The 27496-nt window shown below is 36.0% G+C and overlaps 3 protein-coding genes across 3 annotated transcripts in view; all 3 read left to right on the forward strand.

Moving 5' to 3' along the window:
• The first annotated feature begins 546 nt into the window (after positions 1-546).
• On the forward strand, positions 547-2076 carry LOC128862999 (uncharacterized). The gene has a single exon (XM_054101867.1). The coding sequence runs from the start codon at positions 699-701 to the stop codon at positions 1983-1985; it is 1287 nt and encodes a 428-aa protein (XP_053957842.1). The 5' UTR covers positions 547-698; the 3' UTR covers positions 1986-2076.
• An 8363-nt stretch (positions 2077-10439) lies between these two features.
• On the forward strand, positions 10440-11907 carry LOC128863062 (uncharacterized). Its single transcript, XM_054101961.1, has one exon. It carries the CDS (start codon positions 10595-10597, stop codon positions 11879-11881), a length of 1287 nt encoding a protein of 428 aa, XP_053957936.1. The 5' UTR covers positions 10440-10594; the 3' UTR covers positions 11882-11907.
• A 3546-nt stretch (positions 11908-15453) lies between these two features.
• The window catches only part of LOC128865159 (uncharacterized), a 51701-nt gene continuing 39658 nt past the window's right edge, over positions 15454-27496 (forward strand). Inside the window, exon 1 of the mRNA XM_054105222.1 lies at positions 15454-15543. Coding sequence (XP_053961197.1) covers positions 15542-15543 — 2 coding nt within the window. The 5' untranslated portion in view covers positions 15454-15541. The remainder of the gene's footprint in view (positions 15544-27496) is intronic.

Consider the following 27496-nt stretch of genomic DNA (forward strand, 5'->3'; position numbering starts at 1 on the left):
AGTCACTTCTACTTACCTAACCACCTACGTAGTTATCTTTATCATTATGATACTTAGCGCTCCCACAATGAAATTTGTATGCCCAGAAGTAGAGACTATCTCTGTTTTATTGCGGCAACTTACTCAAATAAAGTATTGTAGATGCTCAAAAAAATATATATTATCCGTGATAAGACAATGCATTTTTGCTAAAATTAAAACTATACATGTGGGCAGTACCTTCGTAAGTTTATTTTGGTAAAAGTTTACTTTGTGCCTCATCATCCTCAAATTATTATTGATCATTGATGAAATGATGGTGCTCAGCTACGAGTATTCTTCCAGACATAATTGTCGGCTGCCTTCGATACGCCCCTCATCCCTTAAAAACATTAATTCTTCTATCTCGGCGACACCTTAAATCTTAGAATAATAGACGGAATAACATAAATAAAGAAATTAATCTCTTTTTTTGTGTGCATTATAACGCTTCTAAGCAAATACGACACATTTCACTCAGGTTCGTTGAACGCCTGCAATCTGCTTATAAATTAGAACCCAACAAACAGGGACAAAAGTTCCGCGGATTCTAAATTAAGCCTCATTCTGCTTCATTGACTACTTCAGTTCAGACCCTCAGTCTCAGACATCGCAGTTCCCAAAACTTTGTTTAAAAAATTTAAGTGCTCCTGTTGCTGTGCATTCTATTCCTCCACAAAATGGCTACTACAATTGAATTGAGCAGCATTGCCTTACAAAATCTCTGCCAACGCTATCACGAATATAACCATCAGTCCAATCAGCCACGCACACTTGAAGTGCTCAGCTACGAGCATTCATCCAACACAGACACAGTTGCCGGCTTCCTTGGTCGTCATCAGCTTCTCAAACTCAACGTGCGTCGTATTGATGTTGATGGCCAAGAGCATTTCGAAAAACTACATTTCTTTACAAAATCTCCAATAATAGAGTTGGCTTCCCACATGGATTACGTAGAAGAGTATGGCGTTTTTAAAAAGGAAGTGTACGTTTACCGTGAAGTGCTACCCGAATTGCAGAAAATCTTTCCCAATATGGCGCCAAAGTGTTACTACGCCGATGAGCGATTACTTGTCTTCGAGCACCTTGGCGATCAGGAATTCCGCATGGGTGCCGAACGTGATGGCTTACTAAACTATGAGCACCTCCACTGTGCACTAAAAACACTGGCAGCGTTGCATGCCAGTTCGATTGTTTATGAGGTGCGTCGTGGCCGTAAGCTGAATGAGTTATATCCCGACGCGGTGGTGGAGAATGCCTATCCGTTGGGTATTTCGGAGACACACGTGCGCTCGCAAAACTTCAATAACGCGAATCGCGTATTTGCAGAACTCATAAAACTACTACCGAAATATCAAGAAAACCTGGACTATATTTTAAGTGAATTTCCGCAACGCATGGCAATGATCTTCGAGTTAACTCAGACGTCAGACAAATATTTGAATGTGTTTTCCCATGCTGACTTGTGGGCAAATAATGTTATGTTTCAGTATGGCAAATTTGGAGCATTGCCTCAACAGAGTCGCTTGGTGGACTTCCAACTGGCGCGGTATGCCCCACCTATGGTGGACTTGATGACTGTTCTCACTATACCGACCAGCAGTAACTTCCGCAAGCAACATTTATCTGAATTGCTTTCTGACTACTATCGTTTTATGACGGAATTCCTGAAGAGTGAGCAGTTGAATATTGAAGACTACTTGCCGCGTCAAGAATTCTACGAGACCGCGGAGAAGTTCCGAATCGTCGGACCCATCGAAAGTTTGCTTTTCTCGCACTTGACAATTTTACCTCCAGCAGTGGCTCAGGCAGTGACGTCATCAGCGAATGGTTTCAGTGACTTTTTCGATGCCAAGCGTGTGGACATGTGTTTGGAAGCTTTTCGCACTGACGAAATTTATAGAGAGAGATTGACCGATATGTTGAAAGATTTGATAGATAATTTTGTATTGAATATTAAAATTTAAATAAAAAATTTTTGCGTATTAAATGTTTAGTAAATTGTTGCTCATTTGTTGTGATTTAGTTAAAATAATGTTTTAGTGAGAGAGTAATCAATTTTATAGCTAATAAAATTATAATAATTCCATTGACCAACACTGAGTACAAATATTGGGTGAAGTGAAAAGACCTGTGAGCTTTTCTCTTTTTCTTTCGTTTCTCTTTACTTCAGTGAAGTAATTAACGTATTATCGGATGTAGATAGAAAAAAATGTGCTCTGTTTTCTTAGATAACTTTTGCACATTTTATCAGTTCCCTCAAGCCAGCCCGGTTGGATGATTTCCATTATTTTATTAATATTCTCGACGATAGTCGCATCAGTGCGTGCTTCCTTTTCGACGTTAATATTTATTACTTGAATGCAATGATTAGAAGCACTATTTCGCCGTAGCATCGGTTGCTGTGTTGGATCCGTAAACAGCATAAATTTTCTTGGTTGCCTTTTCCGACTTTTTACCTTCGTATTTCTGGTACTGGAGAAGTTATGGAATTTCCTCTCTTTTGCCTATTGGAAATATGTAACGAACAAGTGGATTCACGCAAAATATGAGCAAACGGTTTAAAGTTCCAGCGCAATGCTACGACTACTAAGATGCCGGTCAACTCCGATTACTTCTGCAATTTTACTTCTTTTATTTTTTTCTTCAACATCAAAAATGCCTGAACGCAATCACCAAAATTGTACGTGATTATCTGTTACAGTACCCAAACAGGCACTGCAAATAGCATTCACAATTTCAGTGGCCTGGCCTGCGTTTTGGCCTTTATCAAAGAGAAATTGTAGAATGTACCGAATAAACATTAACACTCTGTAACTCACAACAGAAAAAAACATCAAAATACTTTTTTTAGTGTGAAATGCCACCGCGGCAACAGATACAAACTTTGAATTGCTTTATTGATACTTTACGAGTTATCGATCACTACAGCCATCTACCAAGAAATGATTTCCCCCCAACCTCGCATTCGTTTCGCCATGCGTTAAGGAGTAGTGTTAAAAAAATAAATATGCATAAATTCCATTTGTTCCGAAGCACTTAAGGGGTGCCTCCTATCAGTGGCTTCAAAAAAGGTGTTTTTCTCAATTTTTTTTCGAGGCGAAAAAACCACACACAGGAATAATATTTTGCATATATTTGAAGGCATCATGCCTAGAAGAGTAATAAACAATTTTTTAACATAAATAAAAATACTCGTTGCGCGCTAGTAAAACGGCGTGTAAGATTACGGTCGTAGCTTTCACCTGAAACACAAAAAAAAAAAATACTGTCTTATTCAGAAGGCTTTCCCGCATATAATAGACTACTCTTGTATAAAAATATGAAAAAAAGAACACACAATTAATTATTGAAAAAAAGTTCGTTTTTCGCTATTTTTTTTCAAAAAAGGTGTTAAATAACATTAAAAAATGATTTTTGTTTTGTATTTTGTTAGTTAATTAGTTGCGCATTTTAATTATCTTTATACAGATTATCGGTTTAAAAAGATAACTTTCGTCGTTTTTTTTAATCTTACAACGTGGTTTCGAGTTACACAGGCCTGTAACTCCGAAATCACTTTGAATTCCGCTATAAAATTTTGAGGGCATATTCTCCTGTATAATATCTATCGATTGTAGTAAAAAAAAATCGATTTTTTGAAGCCGAGTGATAAGAGGCCCCCCTTAATGAGTGTTAGTATTTAATTAAACTTGCTTAATATCAATCGCTAGGGGCGAATCTTGTTCGATAAATTTGTTGTTGCTTTCACATGGGAATTTTTCGTCAAACAAAGTAAGCAGAGAAGTAGCAAATCGAAGATGGCTTATATAAATTGTGCCAGCCAGTTTGATATTCGCACATTGGAAATTTAATTATTTTCATTTCTGAAACTATTTTTTAAAGAATGAGGCGGAATCAAGGCAAATTGTTGTAGAGCAAAAACAATAAGAGCAAGCAAAGATTGAGAGTTTAGGGGTAATTTAAATAAGACTTTACAATTTAAAGACCAATAATAAAAAAAAATCAAATCCGCTACTCTAGTGCTCACATGGGCACACTGAAAAATAAAATTACTATATAAATGCGAAGTTTTCATACTGAAAATGAGCGCCATTTCTACCTGACGCACTTTATATCATTACACTATGGCTTCACCCAAAACGCATTCATTAAAGGTGATGGCACTAGACTAACAACAACGTTTTGTACATTGGAATGTCACAGCAAAAGATAAATAGAAATAGAAAAGAAAAATAGAAAAAAAAGAAAAGGGCAAACTGCGTTGAACAACTGGCATGCCTCTGATGCGAGAAGCATACGACGATAGTGCGAATGGAACGGCTTTTTGTCATTTAATTTTGTGCTTAAAGATTCGTCTTGACTTCACCAAGATAGGTAGGTAGGTGAAATGGTTGGAGTGCCAGTCTGGCACTCTTCAAGCAGCACTGAACCGCAAATTTAATACCATTATGAGACCTCCAACAGGCAGATATCTATAGCCAGCCAGAGCAGTTGATATAATGGAGATGGATTGAAGGGATTTAAGTTGGCGCGCTGCGCGAGGCTGTCGAAGAAAGGAGCACCCAGTGCCCTTAATCGTCTAGCTGCCAAACCCGGCCATTTACAGAGAAAGTGCTCAACAATCTACTTCTCAGAAAGGTCCCCACAGCTTCTGCAATGGGGGTTAAATCATAACCCAAGCTTTTCCGAGGGTGTGCAAATCATCCAGTGACCGGTAAGCACAGCTACAAGTTTGGAAAATGAATGGCGAGGAGTCCAAAGGACTTTCTAAGTCCTTCGTATATTGTACTGCGCCCAAAGGGTTTTCGACATAGCACATGAAGAAATGCAGCTCCATCTTTTCTGCTCTTTTCTGAGAAATAATTTGTACATTTCCCCTTTAACAACTGTCAGTGGGATGCCGATGACCGGGTAGGAGATCTCTGAGGCCAATTCAGTACCCTTCCTGGCAAGCTCATCAGCAATTTCATTTCCCTCTATGTTCTTATATCCTGGCACTCAGATCAGATAAATGTTACCTGCATACCCAAGAGATTTGATCTCCTCCTTACTAGGGTACTAATTTCGTTCTGCACCATGGCGTCGACAGAGTTTTAATCGCGGCTTGACTATCGGTGAAAATGTTAATATCTCCTCGCTCCCGCGTTCTCTAAGCATTTTGCATGCCTGCAGGATCGCAAAGACTTCGGCTTGAAAAACACTAGCTGTATTCGGTAGTTTAAGTCCAAGTTAGGTATAATTTCCCATGAAAACGGAGAACGTGGTTGTTTAATTTGGGAAGTCGAAAGGGTGGAGGTTTATATATTCTGGTAAATAGTACCAGCTTCGTTTTGTCAGAGTTGACCCGGAGGCCGCAATTGGTAGCCCAGCGACTGAGCACAGCCAGTACCTTTCCAAAATCTCAGCTATAACTGAGGAAAACGGTCCCGATACCATTAGGACCAAGTCATCGGCGTATACTACTACCTTAACCCCACCCGTATTTAGCATTATCAAAACTTCGTCAATAGCAACTAGCCAAAGTAGGGGCGAAAGGGCACCACCCTGCGGCGTTCTCCTGTGAACGAATCTAGTGACTTTAGCTCCTCTTGCCACCGCATTAACTTCCTGCCAAGCAGGGACGAGATCAAGAGACAGATAGGTCTTTCCACCTTCAACAAACAAAAAACACAAACTTACAAACATGAATTTTCACTTCAGAATCTAAACAATGAACTATGTGAACAAAACCCATACAAGTATTTTTGAAATTTGTGTACTAAAGCGAATAAATCAGTTATTCTACTGATACCAGCTTGAATGGATTAACTTTGGTTGCACCAGCCGCAAACAATTAAAAAAAAAATTGTAAAAACTTTCAAATTATGGCTCACTACAGACATCCAGCGGAAAATATTCAGAACTTTTTACTTCAGGTAATACAAAGGGTCTCTCAAAAGTAACACCAAGATGTCAGTAGTGAATAATCGCTTGATAGTGTCTTTTTTTATGTCAATTTTGATACCTATTTTGAAAATGGGTCAACTCTAGGAACAACATATCGCAAAATTCGTGATTTTTAATGGAAATAATCGTCCGAATGAGTCGATAATTCAAAGGTTGGTGAAAGAAACTGATTCTGTGGAGAATAGAAAAAGGGCTAGCAGACAAAAAACTGCACGTTCTGTTAAAAATAGTGGTGCTGTAACGTAAAGTGATACTGAGAAACCTTCAACCTTCAACCTCGATATCTCGACGTTCTCAACAACTAGGCGTTCATCAATCGATGGCTACTGTTTGGTGGATTTTAGCTGATGCTCATGACGGACATTGTAACGATGTCATTTTTCATATATAGTGTAATAGTTAAGAGCCGTATTTTGAATTAAAAAATAGTGGAGCCGAAAAGAATCTTAATTTTTACATGTTTTATTTGAAAGCAACATCTAGGTGCGTCTTTTAAAAGACCCTTGGTTGGTTGGTTGGTTTAAGTGGTGATTAGTCCAGAATCCAACTAGCGCTTCCGCACCATTTTGTTGCCACATCGTCGTTAGCAACTTGTTTACCAGTTATTTGCATGATTATATCCAGCCTATGCGATTCAGGAACCGAATAAGGTTGTTGACATCTAAGTCAAATAGTTGTTCGAGACTCTCGAACAGCGGTTTGCCCAGGGTTAACATTCTGACCTTCCCTTAAGACCCTTCATTTTGTAATAAAATATTTTCGGTACCGCCATTTCTTTTGAGATTCAAACACTTTCAGTATCAATTCTGCCTATCCCTAGTAAATTTTGGTAAATAAAATTAAGAAAGCGAAGAAAAGAACTTTCGTATAAAAATAGAGCCCTTGCGTTTTTCTACTTTATTTTCCTCGAATGACTGAAAAAACAAGAAGTTTTTAATTTTTTTTTTTAAATTGCTGTTTGTAGAGATATTGTAACTCGCCTGTGAAAACATTATTACTGAAAAGCAGTCAAATTTGAGACTTTCTGCCTCTCGAGAAGTGTCAGTTATTGTCTTTAGCGCTTTGGCACATTTCTAAATCATTATGCGACTTTGCTGTTATACAAATACTATAATAAAGTAATTTTTATCTCCAGATGCATTTGATATGCAACTACAGTGGGCCCATATTTTTTAATAATTCCACAGGTTAGATACTCGTATACAGTGGGAAAAGAGGCAATCAGCACGCTGCGAATGATAAGCCTTTTTTTATTTTGATATTCTTTTTAATAGTATTTTAATATTTTTTATTTCTGTATTTTCTGCGATAAGCTCTGTGGCGGTATATCTTTCCGGAAGACATTTGGCATACTTTACTTGTCGTAGTACACAAAACTCGACTTGTGATCATCCCCGCATACTTTGATACAGTTGCTTTTTGTTCTAATGTTAAGAAGCCGCATTTGCGGACAAATTGAAGGCGCAAATTGGGCGGCGTTAATACTGTTTTCCCTCTGTACACAAACTTTGTTTTGGTGGAGGGAAAATGGAAAATATTAATGGGCATATCACCACTGATTCCAGAACTTAATTTGAGCATCCCAATTGCTTGGCTGCACACTGTACGAGTACTAACTTATCAGATAAATGTAATATGTAAGAACTTGGTTTTCCCCACAAAAACCTCTACACGCGTGAGCATTAAAGTTGTAGTACTCAAGTGAAATTCTCACTCCGGGTTATCTAAATTCTTTGCTTACAAATTTGATCCAAATTAAAATATTTTGAACTTATAAAGCAATGACCGTTTTTAAACAAATTATTATATAACCGAACTTGATTGATGAACTTTTGCAGGTTTTTTATGTACAGCCATCTTCCGTCAGTGTAGATTTTTTTGTGCAGGAAACTCTTTGAAACTAAAACAAGTTCGACATGATCCGCTTGAATTCTACTTTACTCTTTAAGGGAGTTTTGCAGTGACCGCAACAACTGATAGTCTGGTGGTTCAAAAGAAACACTAAATGATGGATTTAACAAAAGTTTCCAGCTACGCCCTCGAAGTTGTTTATGATGTGATCTGACGTTTTTGTGATCCTTACCTGGTTATCCAACTCGCTTGCTTCAATATAATAAGTTGATTTTTTAGTAGCAAACATGGCTTAGCTTGCTAAACAAAATACTTAGTGAATTTTCCTAAAACCAGCGTAAGCTTCTCAAAAATGTTAGAAGATCTCTGATTTCCACAGTACTGAGAGCTGCCAATTATTAAAAAAAATGTCGATGTAAAGGGGCTAATCTACGTGTAGATAGCGCAGGACAATGGACACAGAAGGTCCTAAATCATATCTTCCTCTTCCTCATTCAGTCACCTTTTACAGAAGTTATGTGTCTGTACGCCTATCTTATGGGCGTCTCTGCCTATTAATTCATCTATACTAGTTTTTACTATATGCGGCAACCCCATACACAAATAAAACTTTGTTCATTCCATTGAACACATATTTCATACCCATATCCTAACCTCGAGTTGATTTTTGATATTAATTTTTTTTTAATTAGGTGGCAACACCTTTTAATAAAATCTTACTGGACTAAATTTGTAACATTTTATATAATATACACATAATATTTTTGTAAAATATTCCTTAATTTCTACAAAATAGGTGGCAACATTGGTTAAACTATTTTTGAATTAAAGCTTATTTAAACGCTTTTGACTTTATACCTTATCTTAATATTCACCTGAAATGTTTGATAAACTGCTATCTTCCCAATAAACTTTAGGCGCTATCAGGAAAATTGTGTTTTGGAACATATTTGCACCAGAAATTTGCCACTAATAGTAAAGTTTATTTTCTAATGCAACACGTTTTTTAAATGAAAACAACTGGCAACACCCAGAAAAAATAACTGTTACACCCAAACCATCTACGATCCAATAAGTATTTTTATATATGTACAAACAAGTGGCAACACCTTTCATTAAAATATTATTGGATTAAATTTGTAGCATATTATGTAATATAGATACACATAATATTTTTCCAACATATTTCGTAGTTTATAAAAAATAGGTGGCAACTCTGGCTAAAATATTTTTCTATTAAAGCTTGTTTTTCATTACATTTCATACATTTCATACTATATATTAATATTCAACTAAAATGTTTGATAATTTGCTATCTTGCCAATAAACTTCAGGTGGCAACGCTATAAAAAAATATTTTTGGACCATATTTCTCTAAAAAAATTTGCAGTAATTATGCTATTTATTTTTCAATAAATTAGTTTTTTAAGTAAAACCAAGTGGCAACACCCAGAAAAAATAACTGTTACACCCAAACCATCTACAATCCATAGGCTTTCGAATGACATAAAAAATATTAAAATTGAGAAAGTAGTTTTGAGTGATGCTATTTTGAAAAATTTATTTTCTTTTCATATGAGGTGGCGCAAAACTAATCATCCAATTTTGTTTTTGAATACATTTTCATAGTAATTTAAAAACAAAAACTGATTTTGAGTGATGGAGATCTTTATTTCGACCATTTATAAAAATTATAAATTTTCCAATAGGGTGATTAATTTTGTTGTACATGAATGGATGTATATCAGTTTGGGAAAAAAGAAATCAGTTACGTTTGAGTAAAATTTTTGCGCAAATGGCTTGAAACTATTTTGTGGTCCATCTTTAGCTACTGGACAATGCTACGACTTGGATTATTTCAGTGATTCTGTAGACATTATCGACATTTTCTTTAACATGAAATATGACAAAAAACCGAATCTACGAAACCAAAATTGCACGTTCACCTATTACAGCCTCGGCACCATAAACACCTTTCACAATTTCAGCGACCTGGCTCGCATTTTCGCTTAATCAAAGACAAACTACATATAAAACGTACCAAATTTCTCTTTGCTGGCTTGCATCTCCCTGTAACTCGCAACTGAATGGAACAAACAAAAAGAAGCAAATATTTTTTTTTTGCTTTGCAATATTTTGGGAAGCTTCTGCTTGATTCATTTACAAAAGTGACTGCCGAGTGTCGTCCATTTCCCCATTACCAGTAAGGAAATGGTCATTCTGCTTTGCTCTCGATGTTGGTGAATCGCTAGGCATACCATCCAAAATACAAGATCTTCCCCGCTAGGTATATACACCCCCATCTACTTAGTATAATACAATTTGTCCTTTCACACGTTTACCAGAAATTATATTCACCTGCTTAATTAACAGAAATAATTTTGAAGTTATTTACTGCAAGGGATATTTTGTCCCTAATTCACATTCAGAAAATCTCTTTTCATTTTCACAACTGTACTCTGTACACACTCTGATTTGCATTAAAACTTCTAATCTCGTCGACATCTTAGATATCAAATAAAATACGGAATAAAGCAAATAAAGAAATTAATGTCTATTTTTGTGTGCGTTATTAAGCTTCTATGCGCAAAAGATGCATTTCACTCAAGTTGGTTGAACGCTTACAATCTCCTTATAAATTAGAAGGCACTAAACATGGATAAAAGTTCAGCAACTTCTAAATTCCGCGCCATTCTGATTCACTAACTACTTGAGTTCAGAAATTTGTATAAAAATTTAAGTGCTCCTGTTGCTGTTTATTCTATTCCTCCACAAAATGGCTACTACAATTGAATTGAGCAGCATTGCCTTACAAAATCTCTGTCAACGCTATCACGAACTCAACCATCACTCCAATCAGCCATGCACATTTGAGGTGCTCAGCTATGAGCATTCATCCAACGCTGACACAATTTCCGGCTTTTTTGGCCGCCACCAAATTCTCAAACTGAATGTGCGCCGTATTGATGTTGATGGCCAAGAGCATTTTGAAAAACTACATTTCTTTACTAAATCTCCAATAATAGAGGTGGCTTCCCACATGGATTATATAGAAGAATTTGGTCTTTTTAAAAAGGAAGTGCATGTCTACCGTGAAGTGTTACCCGAATTGCAGAAAATCTATCCCAATGTGGCGCCAAAGTGTTACTACGCCGATGAGCGATTACTTGTCTTCGAGCACCTTGGCGATCAGGAATTCCGCATGGGTGCCGAACGTGATGGTTTACTAAACTATGAGTACCTCCATTGTGCACTGAAAACACTGGCTGCGTTGCATGCCAGTTCGATTGTTTATGAGGTGCGTCGTGGCCGTAAGCTGAATGAGTTATATCCCGACGCGGTGGTGGAGAATGCCTATCCGTTGGGTATTTCGGAGACACACGTGCGCTCGCAAAACTTCAATAACGCGAATCGCGTATTTGCAGAACTGATAAAACTACTACCGAAATATCAAGAAAACCTGGACTATATTTTAAGTGAATTTCCGCAACGCATGGCAATGATCTTCGAGTTCACTCAGACGTCAGACAAATATTTGAATGTGTTTTCCCATGCTGACTTGTGGGCAAATAATGTTATGTTTCAGTATGGCAAATTTGGAGCATTGCCTCAACAGAGCCGCTTGGTGGACTTCCAACTGGCGCGGTATGCCCCACCTATGGTGGACTTGATGACTGTTCTCACTATACCGACGAGCAGTAACTTCCGCAAGCAACATTTATCCGAATTACTTTGTGACTACTATCGTTTTATGACGGAGTTCCTGAAGAGTGAGCAGTTGAATATTGAAGACTACTTGCCGCGTCAAGAATTCTACGAGACCGCGGAGAAGTTCCGAATCGTCGGACCCATCGAAAGTTTGCTTTTCTCGCATTTGACAATTTTACCTCCAGCAGTGGCTCAGGCTGTGACGTCATCAGCGAATGGTTTCAGTGACTTTTTCGATGCCAAGCGTGTGGACATGTGTTTGGAAGCTTTTCGCACTGACGTAATTTATAGAGAGAGATTGACGGATATGTTGGAAGATTTGATAGATAATTTTGTATTGAATATTAAGGTTTAAATATAAAAATGTTTGTGTGTAGTAAATTGTTGCTTATTTGGTGTGATTTAATCAAAATAATGTATCAGTGAGAGAGTAATTTTACTGCTAATAAAATCATAAGAATTCCATTGGTCGGATAGAGTTGGTGCAACCTGATAGTTATGCTGGGCGCCTTATGCCCCCATGTTACTCCCCCAATGTTACTGCTCCCCAATGTTACTGCTCAATTCCCTCCTCAGTCAAGTACTGTTTAACCTGCCAACGTGGGTAGACGTGTCTGTGAGTGAGTGAACTGTTCGGTGCTAGTTCGCCGATTTTAGTAATTACAATTGCATTGATTGCTATTATTGGTATTATAAAATAAATACAATCGAGTCATCCGAGACAGAAGTTTATGCTGATGAATCACAACCACAATTACATCAAGTTCCTTATGCACATGGAGCCGATAGCCTCACGTTTTTTAAAGCAGTTCTGGTCGAGTGTTTGAGCCCATTGCATAGATAGACCAGGGCAGCGATAGAGAAGGTATTGTATGGCCTCATCCCTCTCCACATCTTGGCCACTTCTTCAGAAGTCGTTCCAGGGAGCACCCAGTGTAGGAGCGTAAAAGCCATTCAGTCAATGTGCTTGTACAAAACGGACCCCGGTTGCTACACAAATTTTTTGTCTACTGATTGTGCCGACTGAATATCTTGATTAATTAGAAGTTTGCAGGTTTGTAAGGCAATACCTTGTGTAGGTATATACCACGTCTAGCACGCTAACCTGTCATTGTATCGCACTGGCCTAGCACTCAGGCAATGCAGCCACTTGTAATAGCAGTAATCTTTTTTTCCAGGGATTTAATGGCTAACTTTCTGACAGCGAAAATGTAGGTCGTATCGCAAATACGTGGAATTGTAAAGCGTTTATCAATAAGAGCGCTTCAACTTTTGAACTTTTTTGAATAAAACACAAACGGTTTGACTTTTTTAACTAATTTTTTTTTTATTATCGAGTTTGAATATATACATTTAAGTATGAAATTCGATTTCTTTTGCATGACCACCGCGTGCACGTTTTACGAAGTCCAATCGTTGAACCCAATTTTCGACCACTCTTTTGCATAAATCGGCCGAAATTCCAGCAATTTCGCGTTCAATATTGGCTCTGAGCTCACAAATCGTCGCCGGCTTGTTAGTGTAGACAAATGACTGCACATAACCCCAAAGAAAATAGTCTAGAGGCGTCAAAACACACGAGCGCGGCGGCCATTCGACCGGTCCATTTCTGGAAATAATGCGCTCATCGAACTTACTCTTCAACAAATCAATTGTAGCGTGTGCTGTGTGGCTTGTGGCCACGTCCTGTTGAAACCACATGTCGTCTAAGTCCATACCATTCAATTGCGGCCAAAAATAATCGTTTATCATGTCGCGGTATCGATTTCCATTCACAGTAACGTGGCGATCGTTCTCGTCAACGAAAAAATATGGGCCAATTACGCCGCCGGCATGTAAACCGCACCAAACAGTGATTTTTTCGGGATGCAAAGGTGCCTCATGAATAACGTGTGGATTGCTTTCTGCCCAGTAACGCATATTTTGCTTGTTGACAAAGCCATTGAGCCAAAAGTGAGCTTCATCACTGAAGATGATTTTTTGGAAAAAATCTGGATCATTTTCGAGCAACAGAACGATTATTTTCATAAAAAATTTGCACGATTTTCAATTGTTGCTCAAGTGTGTAGCGTTCCATGATGAAATGTATACTAATGAAGTTTACAAATGACAAGCGAAAAATAAAAAATATTGCGTCGTTCGCCCTCCCTATCGGAAAAAAGTTGAAGCGCACCTATTGAAAAACGCTATATCAGTGATGCGGCTTTAATATAGCCGTCATCATGGCCTGAAATAAGCTACAATAATAGTTCAGGCGCAAACTGAATGATATGTTTAAGTTTTTCTAATAAACACTACCCCATTCAGTCCATCAGCTCCCATCGAGCTTGAACACAGCTGTGCATAAGTAAGAAATTTGTTCTCTACACCACTTCCACAATAAGTGCATTGGCACTGGCCAATCTCGTTGCAAATTTGCGTTGCTCGAAAATGTGTAGCTCTATTTCAAGGAGCAAAGTTCTTTTTAAAAGAAGAGAGAGTTAAATAACTTAAGTATTGTCCTGAAAGGGTATTTTGGGGCACACTTTGCTCAAAGACAGGAATACTCGTAATTGTGTTTGACAGGCATTCCTTTGGCTCAGTCGGATATTTAATCTAAGACGATGATGAAAAAATTGTAATGTATGGCGCAGAAGCTTGGACGATGACGATATCTAATGAAGAGTGTTTTAGAGAAAGATTCTGCGCAAGATTTTTTTTACCTTTGCACGTTGGCGACGGCGAATATCGTAGGTGATGTAGCAATGAGCTGTATGGGCTTTACGCCGGCTGTATCATTGCGTTCATACATATAGTACATCTCGGCGGCGCGCGGAATTTTCAATGCTTCGGCTAACGGTCTTCCCGCCGCTATAAACGCAGCTGTCCATCATTATTATATTTTCATATGTGTCTAAAATTATGTAAAAAAAATTCAATTGGCATAAAGTAGTTTTACTTTTCAATTTTTTTACAAGTCCATCTGTACAGCTGACGTATTTCCCCCCCCTCTACGGCGCAGCACAAAAAAATTTCAGCGGGTTTTAAATGAGGTGTTAAAAATTTTTTTTCGACACGTTTCGCAGCATCCCACTACTGGACCAGCTGACGGTGGGTTTCATCATCCATTGGATGGCGTCTGCCTTCAGTATTAAAATCAGTCGGCATGAAATGATGAGGTCGAAATGACCCCTGACTCCCGGACTAGAAGGACTTTACTTCACTTGGTGTATCCAACTGGCGCTGATTAACATGATTCGCTTAACGAGTATCGCGTCAATCAAGAAGAAGAAGAAACATAAAACAGTTATTATTTAATATAGCCGACCATAAAAACGCACACTGTACAATCACTTGAATTGACTTTTCTCACACCACTTTGGCAAAGCTCTGCTCCATGCTTTCTGCATTCAAGCATTTAATTTTGCAATATTTTGAGAGAAAACATAATTATCAATTTTCCTGTACATACCGGTATACCTTCTTTTCTTAATGTTTTGCGTTTTGCGTTTTGTTTTTGTATTTTTTTGCTTTGTTTTTGTTGGCAACTTATGCATACATAGCTCCAGCGACAACTTGTTCCCCAAACAAACCATTTCCCAGCATATTTCCTCGTTGAAATGTGCATCGCTTGGATAAATTTTAAATTTTTTTTATTGCTGAATTTCTTTGTGCTGCTTCGCCATCTTCGCTTCTCGCCTTTTTCATTGGTTTTCTTCTTCAGCATTCGTTTCAGTGGCGGTTGGTTTTGATTTTTCAAAATCAAGCCTGGGCTATTCCAGTGCTTGAATGCTTGGCGGGCTTAAATTTCATGTGTACTTACAAACAACAGTTAACTGGTCAAGATGTAAGTTTCAGTTGGCAATCGGACGCGTTCAATTAAACTACGTATAAAGCGCGCAAAAATACGAAATAAAGTAATTTAAATTTCAATTACATTTCATTCGTGGTGGTGTTAAGTGTCTAAGTGCTCAGTGGCGCTAAATTGTATGCGGTTAAATACGAGTACAAAGCAATTAAATATTTATTGTGCAAAATGTGAGTTCACCCAAAATATCTGCACTTTAAGGGCTAAATAATTTTGATTTAATGCATTTCATAAAGGAATTTTTCATAATCCAATCATAGTTCCTTCCACTAAGGCTCTAAATGTATCGATCAAATCGAAAGAGAAATTGCTGATAAAACTGAACTTTTACTTTAATGATTATAAGTTTTGTATAAGAACTTGAATAGTTTCGGCTTTAGGGTTTTAATTTTAATTGCATAATCCTAATGAAATAATGCTTTCCCCCAATTTTTGGGAACAAGAAAGTGGCCAAATAATACTGATAGTATCATATTTCATAAGCCCATATGGCTTGTCGAATAAAGTTTATGAGTTCGGTATGCTTCAGTTGTTTTTTAGGTTAGTAGGTCAAAGCTGCGAACTTTGGCTACAAAAATCTTAAGTAAAAAGTGTTGTAAGTCGATTTCTGATTGTAAAGAATATTATGTTTATTGAAAGAAAATTACTTCTTGGTTGTTTGACCGAGCTTCTCCTACTATTTGTGGTGAGCGTCTTGCCGTTTTTCCACAATTGCAGAGATCTACAGTTTTCGCCGCCTCCGAATGGCAGGTGGTTTCTATGAAAAGCTTTTTAATGACAAAAATTCTCACGGAGGCTTACCATAGTCTGCCATAGGAGCGATCGTTGTTAAGAAGAACATTTCCTATCTCTTGGTGTTGCATGTCCGGCGATTGGAACTTATGAACTTCCGAATGGTAGTGCACCACGCATCAACCCATGCACATGCACAAATTTATACATATAAGTATTGTATTAGGGGGAACCAAAAAAAATGTTTTCTCCTGTTGCAAAAATGTATTCTGTGCACCACAAATGAGGCACTTGAGCGATTCTATGTCAAGTAATCCAACTATTTTAGGTACTATCGTAAATTTTTCTGCAAATTAATTTATTTGTATGCTTGGGCATAAAAATTTTGGACAACAAATTTTTAATTTTGAGATATATTTAATTTTTTTGTTATTTCAAAGTAAAATATTTTCGGTTATTGTTCTATTTTTTAGTATAAAGTATACGTAAATTCTGTTTTTTTTTGAAGAAAAATTGTTTATGTTTGTTCAAAATTTTTGGCGAAAAGTTTTTGTCATTTTTGAAAAACAGCCTCTCAGATTTTTGTCTTATTTTTTCATTTTGCTTCCCTTATGTATTTGAACATAACTCGAAAAGTTATGAGAATCCCGATATGAAATTTTCAGGCATTACTGAGCATAATTTAAACTATGATATTAGTGAGCAACACAAGAAAAATATCTGAGGGAGAGGCGTCAATATGAAAATACAAATTTTTTACACAAAAATTTTGAAGAAAATTTGATATTAATTTTTTTGCGAAATTTTGTTTTTTAAGTAGATATACTTTAAAATATAATACTTTTAATTATATTTTTTAAAATAAAAAAGTATGAAAATACAAATTTTTTTACAAAAATTTTGAAAAAGAGAATATTGCATACATTTTACTGCGAATTTTTTTATTTTTTTAAATAGTTATATTTTAAAATATAATAAATATATTAATTTAATTTTTATTTTTATTTTTAAAATTTAGTTATTTATTATATTTTTAAAAATAAAATAAAATTATTTAAAGCCAAAAATACCCGTAGAAAGGAGCACATTAAAGAAGGGGTCAAACCCACCCTTACAAAGGAAAGGCTTAAATGTGGCATAAAAATAATACTTATAAAATAGTGCAATCGATCTTTAAAAATAATATTTCAAATAAATTATAAGAAATTTACTCTTTTTACGCGTAATAAAAAGATTTTTATGGAAAAATTTGTATAATTTTGACCCACTGTAAAGTATAAAAGTAGACATGCTGGATATTAACAACAACAAGCATCGTATATCCATGAAGTAGTTTCAAGATTATTTGGTCGCTTTTCTGTTCCATTCACAAAATTCAAAATGTTTGTCCTTGGTAAATTTAAACTGCCAGTCAATTATTTTCAGCAGATGAAAAAAAAAACAAAATGAGTGCAATGCTTTAATTTTTTAAGGTATTAAAAAGTCGTAATTTTTGACTTATTGGTTTGAAAATTCTTTATTGCATGTATTTTAAATAACCACTTCTTCTTAATTGGCGCTATAACCGCTTACGCGATTTTGGTCGAGTTTAACAAAGCGCGCCAGTCGTTTCTTTCTCGCGCTAACCGGCGCCAGTTGGACACACCAAGTGAAGCCAAGTCCTTCTCCACCTGATCTTTCCAACACAGATGAGGCCTTCCTCTTCCTCTGCTACCACCAGCTGGTACTGCATCAAATACATTCAGAGCCGGATCGTTTGTATTCATTCGGACAACAGGACCCAGCCAACGTAGCCGCTGGATCTTTATTCGCTGCGCTATGTCTATGTCGTCGTAAAGCTCATACAGCTCATCGTTCCATCGCCTGCGATATTCGCCGCTGCCAACGTGCTAAGGTCCAAAAATCTTACGCAGAATCTTTCTCTCAAACACTCCAAGCGTCGCTTTATCGGATGTTGTCATCGTCCAAGCTTCTGCGCCATACGTTAGGACGGGCATGATGAGAGTCTTGTAGAGTGTTAGTTTTGTTCGTCGTGAGGGGACTTTACTGCTCAGTTGCCTACTTAGTCCAAAGTAGCACTTGTTGGCAAGAGAGATTCTACATACATAAATACACGAAGTCTTTTACAACCTCGAAATCATAACTGGCAACAGTGACGTGGGTGCCGATACGCGAGTGCGCCGACTGTTTGTTTGAAGACAGCAGGTACTTCGTTTTGTCTACGTTCACCACCAGACCCATTCGCTTTGCCTCTTTATCCAGTTTGGAGAAGGCAGAACTTAGGACTGCAAAAAAGCAACTGGATAAATTAAAAAAAAATTATGCCGACCGACAATATTTGACTGATTTTCAGAACAAAGAACTATGTAGATTAGAACTTGTTGAAGGTCCTTGACTTAGGGAAATCAAATCTGAGCTCAGAATATCTCTAAATAATACTTTCAAGCTGTATAAATATTTGAGGTTATGTGACACCAAGAAACATTTTTAGTTTTTTAAGATCTTAACAGCATTTTAACGCAACACTCTTTTCCTTCTGAACTCACTCGCATACGCAAAAACCAGTTTATTTCATTGATTATATATTTGAGGTTATGTGACATCCTGAAACCTTTTTTAAGGTCCGCACAGTATTTCCAAGCATAACTTCTTCCGTTTCAAGAAAACTTTATTTCGTTGATATTTGATTGCCTTCTCAGGCCAACCGGACGCTTTCTGTTAACATTTAAACTGTATTGAAAATAATGTTACCAAAGCAAAGCAGTTGTAGAGATCTAATGAAAATTTCGATGAATAGATTAATGAATTTAAATTTTTTATTTTTTGTTCGTGATAGAAGGCTGCGAACTTAACATCTATGGGCTTACTACTTCAAGGGCTTAGGAAATGATCTTCGGGAGGATCGTCAAATATTTCAATATTTAGCACTTGGCATTAGTTTTGACGTTCCTTGGTGACTATCTAACCAAAGAAATTTAAACGATGTAGAGAAATCTTATCCGAAACTTCGAAGGCTGATATTGTTCTTCCAATATCGTTTTTGAATCACTTCTTTATATATATATATATAATTGGCGCATACACTCTTTTTTGGGTGTTTGGCCGAGCTGCTCCTCCTATGTGTGGCGTGTGTCTTGCTGTTGTTCCACAAATGGAGGGACCTACAGTTTCAAGCCGACTCCGAACGGCAGATATTTTTATGAGAAGCTTTTTCATGGCAGAAATACACTCGGACGTTTGCCATTGCCTGCCGAGGGGCGTCCGCTATTAGAAAAATGTTTTTCTTAATTTTGGTGTTTCACCGAGATTCGAACCTACGTTCTCTCTGTGCATTCCATTCTTTACTAAATAAAAAAAAATGATTTTGAGTGATGGAAATTTCTTTTTATAGTTTTAAATTTATCACCCTATTTGTGTTTTGAATAACTTTTCCACTAAATAAAACACCTGATTTTGAGTTCCATCTTTATTTTGACCTTTGCACGCTCCATCACTTGTCATTTTGTATGCTGCAGCTGTCTAGTTCACAAGTGTCAAATACGATTCTCATACGACGTCATTTGCAAAGATTAAAAATCTTTTTATGGGGTGATTAATTTTGCGCCACCTTAAACCCACTAGCTATTTTTATGACTGAAAAGCACTCGTAGTGTTGCCACTCTGTACGTTTTCCCTCATTTTGCAATGTAAGATGCAGAGTGGGAATCGAACTCAGGACCTGTTGCCAATATGCTATGTATGAACAACCTTGTATTTGGTCTGCCAACAGATAGCATTTAATTAAATTATGATTAAACAACCCACAGATTAAGATTTCCTTCTAAACAAATATTTTCGTACGAAAATTTATCAGACGCACTGTATGAGTTTACTAAAAATTAAGCGATTTTTTAATATAATTACTTAGCATTAAGCGCGCATTGCACCAACGGTTATTTAAGACTTCAGCTTAGCCCAATTGTGAATTGATTGCAGTCACCACTGCGGTAATGTAAATAAAATAAACAATCGACAAATTTGAGCTTAAAATTAATGGTACTCGACTAGGGTATACACACACACACATAGCTATACATATTTTGCATGTAAATTTTGCGAACTACAAGAATCAGTAAAATATAACTTTTGAACAAAACCAACCGAAAATACGCAATTACCTGAAATCACAAAAAAATTAAAAAAAAAAACCGAAACAACGAAATCCTGGTAATTGAAATAAACCACATAAATGTAAACAATCCAACAGCTACCAATATTTCAATAGCTAAAACGCCCACTTGAGGCAAAACGCTCACTGACTACCAATTGACAGCAGCTGTCTGCCACTTGCCGCAACCACAATTGATGTGCAGCGAATGTTTGGGTAGCGCACAACGTAAGGAGTGAATGTACGAGTGCCTACGAGCACTGCGCCGCGAGAATTGTCCAAAGCGGCATAAAGGTCGAGTGGGGTCGATGAATGAGCACTTCAGCGGCAAAGCAGTTTTTTTCTGTTTTTTGTTTTTATTTTTCTTACTAATAACTACTTTTCTGGCTTGCAACTATTGTTTTGAGTATTCTTGGCTGTCATTTGGCTTTGACTGCTACTTTGTAGGTTTACGAATGTTTTACGAATTTGTGGCTCATTAAGATTCAGGGAATGATATAACTGTAAAAAAGTAAATATTTGTTGGTTGGCGTTGTTCGTATGGCGAGGGCGAATGGCAGACAAAGTTAAACTATTAATTGTTTCAAAAGACATGAGCGCAGACCTTACAAGTGCTACAATAACAACGATTTGTTAATATATCTTTGCGTCGACCTTGCGCACTTTTTAATGGTTTGTTTGGGTTTTGAATATTTTTACGATTAACCAAAAAGAAAAAACATTGAGAAACAATAATCGCCAAAGTCGGAAATCTTGCTTGCGAGAAAAAGCGCGTAATACACTGTGCAACGCAACAAACGAAACAAGACTGGACTTTGTAAATATTTTCGGAAAGCATATTTCAGGAGGGGTATTGATAAAATATTCGTTGAATTTGCAAAGAGAGCTCGATTTTTTTTTTGAAGGCATATTGAAGTGTTCATGTCCCAGCCTAAGTTTTCAAAACAAAAAAGGAAAAAATAATAATAAACTAACTGCCTAAGCGAAATGAAAAGTTAAGAGATATGTGGCAAAGTTTTACAGGGAATATTTTTCTAGAACATTTTAACCCATTAGCTCCTACGCAGAAGAGTCTTTTTGACCCATGCTTCCAGAAACCCCCCAAAAAACGAATTTAAAAAGTCGTTAGAGGACTAAACTGCTCTAGAAAATTATTTTTCGCAAAATTTTACCAGCGGTCTTCTCAGGCAAAACCTTTACCCCATTTTCCCATTTTTCCATTTTTTTGAAAGCAACTTAAGCTGGGATATGAAAATTTTGATGCGCCGTAAAAAATATTCGAACTAATTTTTGCAAATTCATCGAGTGTTTTAAGTATAACTGCATAGAAAATATTAACAAAGTCCGGGCGGGTTTGAGAGGCCAAAAATGCCTATTAAAGTTTTCATGTCCCAGCCTACGTTGTTTTCAAAATAGTGGAAAAAATTATTCAAATGTATGTCTGAGCTAAATAAAAGGTCGGGGCATATGTAGTAAAATTTTACAGGAAATATTTTTGTGGAATATTTTAACCTATTAAGTCCGACTTAAAAGTGTATTTTTGACCTTTACTTCAGATAATCCCTCGAAAAACGAATTTGGAAAGTCGTTAGAGGACTAAAATGCTCTAGAAAATTATTCTTCAGAAAATTTAAGAGGGGATCTTCTCAGACAAGATCTCCATATTTTAGCACTTTTTCCACTGTTCCGAAAGCAGCTTAGGCTGGAATATGAAAATTTTTATACAACGTAAAAAAATGCAAGCCAGCTTTAGCAAATTCATCAAGTGTTTCAAGTAAAAGGTGGTTAAGTTTCAATGCATACAATTTTTTTAGGAAATTATTGTCATTTCTCTTTATTATAATAATATAATATTAGTATGGCTCAAAAACATGCGGAACAAAATATCGCCACGGACTCGGCGGCACACCTCCATCCGATGGTCCAAATTTTCGATGACGCTGAGGCATAATTGAGGTTCTAAGCCGTTAATGTGCCAAATTATCTCATCCTTTAGCTCTTGAATTTTTGCTGGCTTATCGACGTTCACCTTTTCTTTCAAATAACCCCAAAGAAGAGGTTTACATTCAACATCGGCTGTTAAAATTTAACCACCCTTTATTACTAGATAAGTAAGAACACAAAAAAAAATTCGGAAATAATAAATCCAACTTATAATTTCCTAGTTTCATTGGAAGGAATAAAAGAAAATGAAATATTTCTTACAATTAAAGAGAAAGAATTTAGAAAATGCTTAGAATTTAGTGCAAAAATGCATTTAGTAACAACTTGAAGTGGTTCTTTGTTGAAGAAAAATATAGGCGAATTAAATTCTCTCAAAGTTCTAAAAATCGGGGCAATTGAGGCATCAGTTCTAACCATTCCTAACCAGAAAATATGTATATTTCCGTAAGCTTCGCTGGGGAATATTGAAATAAATTGCTTCGAGTTGTGATAGGAAAGGGAAGTGAGGGAGAGAATAGCATCTAATATCGAGCGTTTTTTAGATTAATGAGCACGCACCGACTTCGATAGGATGGAATTGGATCAGCGAAATGCAAAGAACGCAAAGCATAACGCACAAATGCTTTCTGGATACGTTCAAGCCTACTAATATGACCAGCATAATATTGTTTCCAAATTGGCTAAGATTTGTCACTCAGTGATATATACAAGTTGGTGCAAAATTAATCATACAACTGGAAGATTTATGAATTTTGCAAATGGCATGACGAGCATATTTGACACTTGCGAACTAAACAGCTGCCGTAAAAAGGCAAGCAATCGAGCGCGTAAAGGTCAAAATAAAAACTTTCAACAATCCAAAAAAAAATTTTTTTTTTGATTTAGTAAAAAAGTTATTCAAAAACAAAATTGGGTGACTAATTTTGCGCTACCTTGTATACCAGTTAGATACCTACGAAATGAGACTTTCAGCTATTAGTCCATAGATGTCGCTAGGAGTATTTTTAAACCTTCCCAGATGTCTTGTTTTTTTCGTCGGTCATCTGTCAACAATATTCAGTTCATTGTTTATTACGTTTCATACAGCAATGCATTTTTGTCGCTCTTAAAAGTGTCGAATTTCGTGCCTCCAAACTACGATTTGTGGACATCGTTGATTTTCTGTTATCAATTGAAGAAAAACGCTTCTCAAGCGCATCAAATGCTTATAGTAGAAGCTTATGGGGGGCATGCTCTAAGTAGAGCACAGTGCTTCAGGTGGTTTGGAAAATTCCGAAGTGGTGATTTTAGCGTGGAGAACGAGGACCGTGGCCGGCCACCGAAAAAGTTTGAGGACGCCGAATTGCAAGCACTGTTGGATGTCGATGATGGTCAAACGCAAGAAATGATGGCAGAGCAGTTGGGAGTCACCCACAAAACCATTTCCAAACGTTTGAAAGACATGGGCATGATTTTAAAGGTCGGAAGATGGGTGCCGCATGAACTGACTAAAAGGCAGCAAGAGAACCGAAAAACTCCTTGGGAAATGCTGCTCTTCCGGTTCAAAAGGAAGTATTTTTTTCATCGAATCGTTACGGGTGATGAAAAATTGGTGTATTTCTCCAATCCCAAGCGTAAATGATCGTATGGTCCGCCCGGCCACAAGCCAAAAACAACGGCCAAACCAAATCGCTTCGGCCGCAAGGCAATTCTGTGTGTTTTCTGGGATCAGCGTGGTATGATTTGGTACGAGCTATTAAAACCAGGTGAAACAGCAGTTGACGGTGCACGCTACCAACGACAATTGGTCGATTTGAACAGCGCTATACACCTAAAAACGCCCAGAATATGCCGATCGGCGTCACAGAGTAATTTTTCTTGATGACAATGCACCGCCACAGCGAACAAGAGCGACCCGGGAATTGGTGAAGACGTACGATTGGGAACCGCTGGGGCATGCGGCTTACTCACCAAACTTGGCGCCTTCCGATTATTATTTGTTTGCATCGATGGGCCACGCACTTTCCGAGCAGCGCTTCAATTCTCACGACGAAGCCAAAAAATGGTTTGCGGCCAAAGATGGTAAATTTTTTTGGCGCGGCATCCAAAAATTGCCTGAGAGATGGGAAAAATGTGTCGCTAGCGATGGCTATTATTTTGAAGATTAAATTTGTAACCATTTTTTGTTAACAAATAAATAAAAAAAGTCTCATTTCATAAGTATCTACCGAATATATAAATTTACAGAGGCCAATATTTCAAGTCGATATATTTTCACTAATGTTTTTGTTTTAATTTATTCTCGGATGAAATTCAATGTAAGTTCGTAGTTTTGTTGATGAAACTTTTTGCTTTGAATTTTTCGAAAAATTTCAAGTAAATATACAGTTCTACAGCTCATTGATTTTTTTGTGCAAGTAAAGTTGAAGATCTAAGTAGCTCAAAAATTCAATTGATTTTCGAGAATTTTTTTTTTGCTAGCAGTCTTGTGTATTTTCTCCATTTAATGATTGCTTGACAGGCGGCCGCCGTAGCCGATTGGTTTGTTGCGTGACTACCATTCGGAATTCACAGAGAGAACGTTGGTTCGAATCTCGGTGAAACACCAAAATTAAGAAAACCATTTTTCTAATAGCGGTCGCCCCTCGGCAGGCAATGGCAAACCTCCGAGTTTATTTCTGCCATGAAAGAAAGCTCCTCATAAAATTATCTGCCGTTCGGAGTCGGTTTGACGCTGTAGGTCCCTCCATTTGTGGAACAACATCAAGAAGAAGCTCGGGCAAACACCCAAATAGGTTGTACGCGCCAATTATTTTATTGTTGTATTCTATTGTAATGATTGCTCGACATTTTGTTATATGCAAGAAAACACGCAGCAAAAAAAAATTCCCAAAAATCAACGTTATTCCTCAGCTATTTGAAACTTGCACTTTATTGTACAAAAATTTAATAGACAATAAAACTGCGTAGTTAAAATTAAAAAAAAAAATGTTTTTTTGTTAAAAAAATGTTTGTAATTTTTTTTTTTAACTTGGAAAAATTTGTTTAAAATTGTTTGTTTTTTAACTTAGAAAATTTTTTCTGAAATTGTTTTTTTTTTAATTTTTTGGGAAAAATTTTTCTACACATTTTTTTTTTATTTCGAAAATTTTTTTTAAAATTGTTTATTTTAATTTTTTGGGGAACATTTTTTCTAAGAATTCTAAGTAAAAGTTTGTAATTTTGATGAAAATTTTCGGAAATTTTTTTCTAAAATTGTTTTTTTTTAACATAGAAATTTTTTTTCTAAAACTGTTTTTTTTAACATAAACATTTTTTCCTACAATAGTGTTTTTTTTTAATTTTTTGTGAAAAATTTTTCTAAAAATGTTTTTTTATATAGAAATTTTTTTCTAAAAGTGTTTAATTTAATTTTTTTGGGAAACATTCTTCTAAGAATTCTAAGTAAAAGTTTGTAATTTTGAAGAAAATTTTCGGAAAATTTTTTCTAAAATTGTTGTTTCTTAACATAGAAAATTTTTTCTAAAATTGTTTTTTTAACATAAAAAAATTTTTCCTTAAAAAGTTTTTTTTTTAATTTTTTGGGAAAAATTTTCTAAAAATGTTTTTTTTATTTAGAAATGTTTTTTCTCAATTTGCTTATTTTAATTTTTTTGGGAAACAATTTTCTAAGAATTCTAAGTAAAGTTTGTAATTTTGATGAAAATTTTCGGAAAAATTGTTCTAGAATTGTTTTTTTTAACATAGAAAATTTTTTTCTAAAATTGTTTTTTTTTAACATAAAAAATTTTTCCTAAAATTGTTTATTTAATTTTTCGGAAACATTTTTCTAAGAATTCTAAGTAAAAGTTTGTAATTTTGATGAAAATTTTCGGAAATTTTTTTCTAAATTTGTTTTTTTTTAATTAGTAAATTTTTTCTAAAATTGTTTTTTTTTTTAATTTTTTGGGAAAAATTTTTCTAAAAATTCTAAGTAAAAGTTTGTAATTTTGATGAAAATTTTCTGATTTTTTATCAAAGGTTTGAATACTTTGCATTATATGGTTTTGGTTTTTTATAAATAAATACAATTATACTCATTAAAAAGTAAATAAATAGTCAAAACTTGTCACCATTTGGTGTACACTTTATTTTGACGCTGACAGTATGTAAATTACACGGTGCAGCAGTCAAAAAAGATAAGAATGCAGTACAGCAAGTCTGAAAGAGGAAGAGCTGTAGAATAACGGACCAACAGCCGCTTTGTCCCTAAGCGTCACCATTTTTTGTTTTAGTGCCTTAAAGGTTTCCTAATTTGGTAGTCAGGTCGGTCGAAATTATTTGAAAAAAAAAAATCATATAACATTAATATTGTATTAATGGTGCATATTTTTGTGGAATATTTCATTTCAACATTTCATACCCGTGTGGGTAATTTTAACCCATATTTTCGCAAGGTCCAAAAATATTAGCTTATTAGGGTCGATAAGGGGTTAAAATGTTCCCTGGAAAATTTCAGTAGAGACCTTTACAGACGAAATGAGTGTGCATTATCGGACAAAAGTGCACAATTTTGTTTCAAACTTGTTCAACATTTTCGTCTCGCTAGGAAGCGCCGAAGCCGGAATGACGCAAAATTTGCTGAGAGCCTCACTAATTCCCAGTCGCCCTTACTAAATTATTTCAATTAAATGTCCATATGAGCGTAAGTTTTTCTCTGATTTTTAGAAGTTTTGAAACAAAATTAAGAAAGCGTTAAGTTTAAGAAAAATGAAAAAAAAAACAATTTTTAGAAAAAACAAAATCAGTGAAATATGCAGAAACTCTCACTAATTCCCAGTTGCCCTTACACTACACTTTTTGAAGAAAAATTGTTAAGCCGCAACATAAAAAAATATAAGTTTGAATGAAGCACAACATAGGCACAATGATTCAAACGCCACAAAATACATATTTGCATGCACTTTGCAGATGTCTTAAAAAAATTGTTAAGTTTCCTTTTTTATTTATTCAGAAAATCGATGTTAGTGGCATTACTGACCCTTGCATATATTGCCTAACTCTGCAAGTTACATAAAAAGTTACCTGCAATCGTAATCTTCTGAGTTTATTGGCTGAAAAGATTGCATGCACTTAAAAAGCCCAATAGCGGTACATGAGGAATGAGTGCATACACACATGCACACATGTATATGTATATATGTATATTACGTAGGCACTGAATCTTCCACATCGCAACAACTTTAAATATTGCCGATATTTGTAAGGGTTTTTTCTCACGGGTAGATTTGCCAAATCTCTAAAAATTTGATCGCAGGAATTGAATTTATTCGATCAAATGA

This window comes from Anastrepha ludens, chromosome 5, assembly GCF_028408465.1.
Source record: "Anastrepha ludens isolate Willacy chromosome 5, idAnaLude1.1, whole genome shotgun sequence".
NCBI classification, from domain to species: Eukaryota; Metazoa; Arthropoda; class Insecta; order Diptera; family Tephritidae; genus Anastrepha; species Anastrepha ludens.

What these genes read in the sequence shown, in the direction of transcription:
- LOC128862999 (XM_054101867.1), top strand. Translation starts at nt 699, where the DNA reads ATGGCTACTACAATTGAATTGAGCAGCATTGCCTTACAAAATCTCTGC.
- LOC128863062 (XM_054101961.1), top strand. Translation starts at nt 10,595, where the DNA reads ATGGCTACTACAATTGAATTGAGCAGCATTGCCTTACAAAATCTCTGT.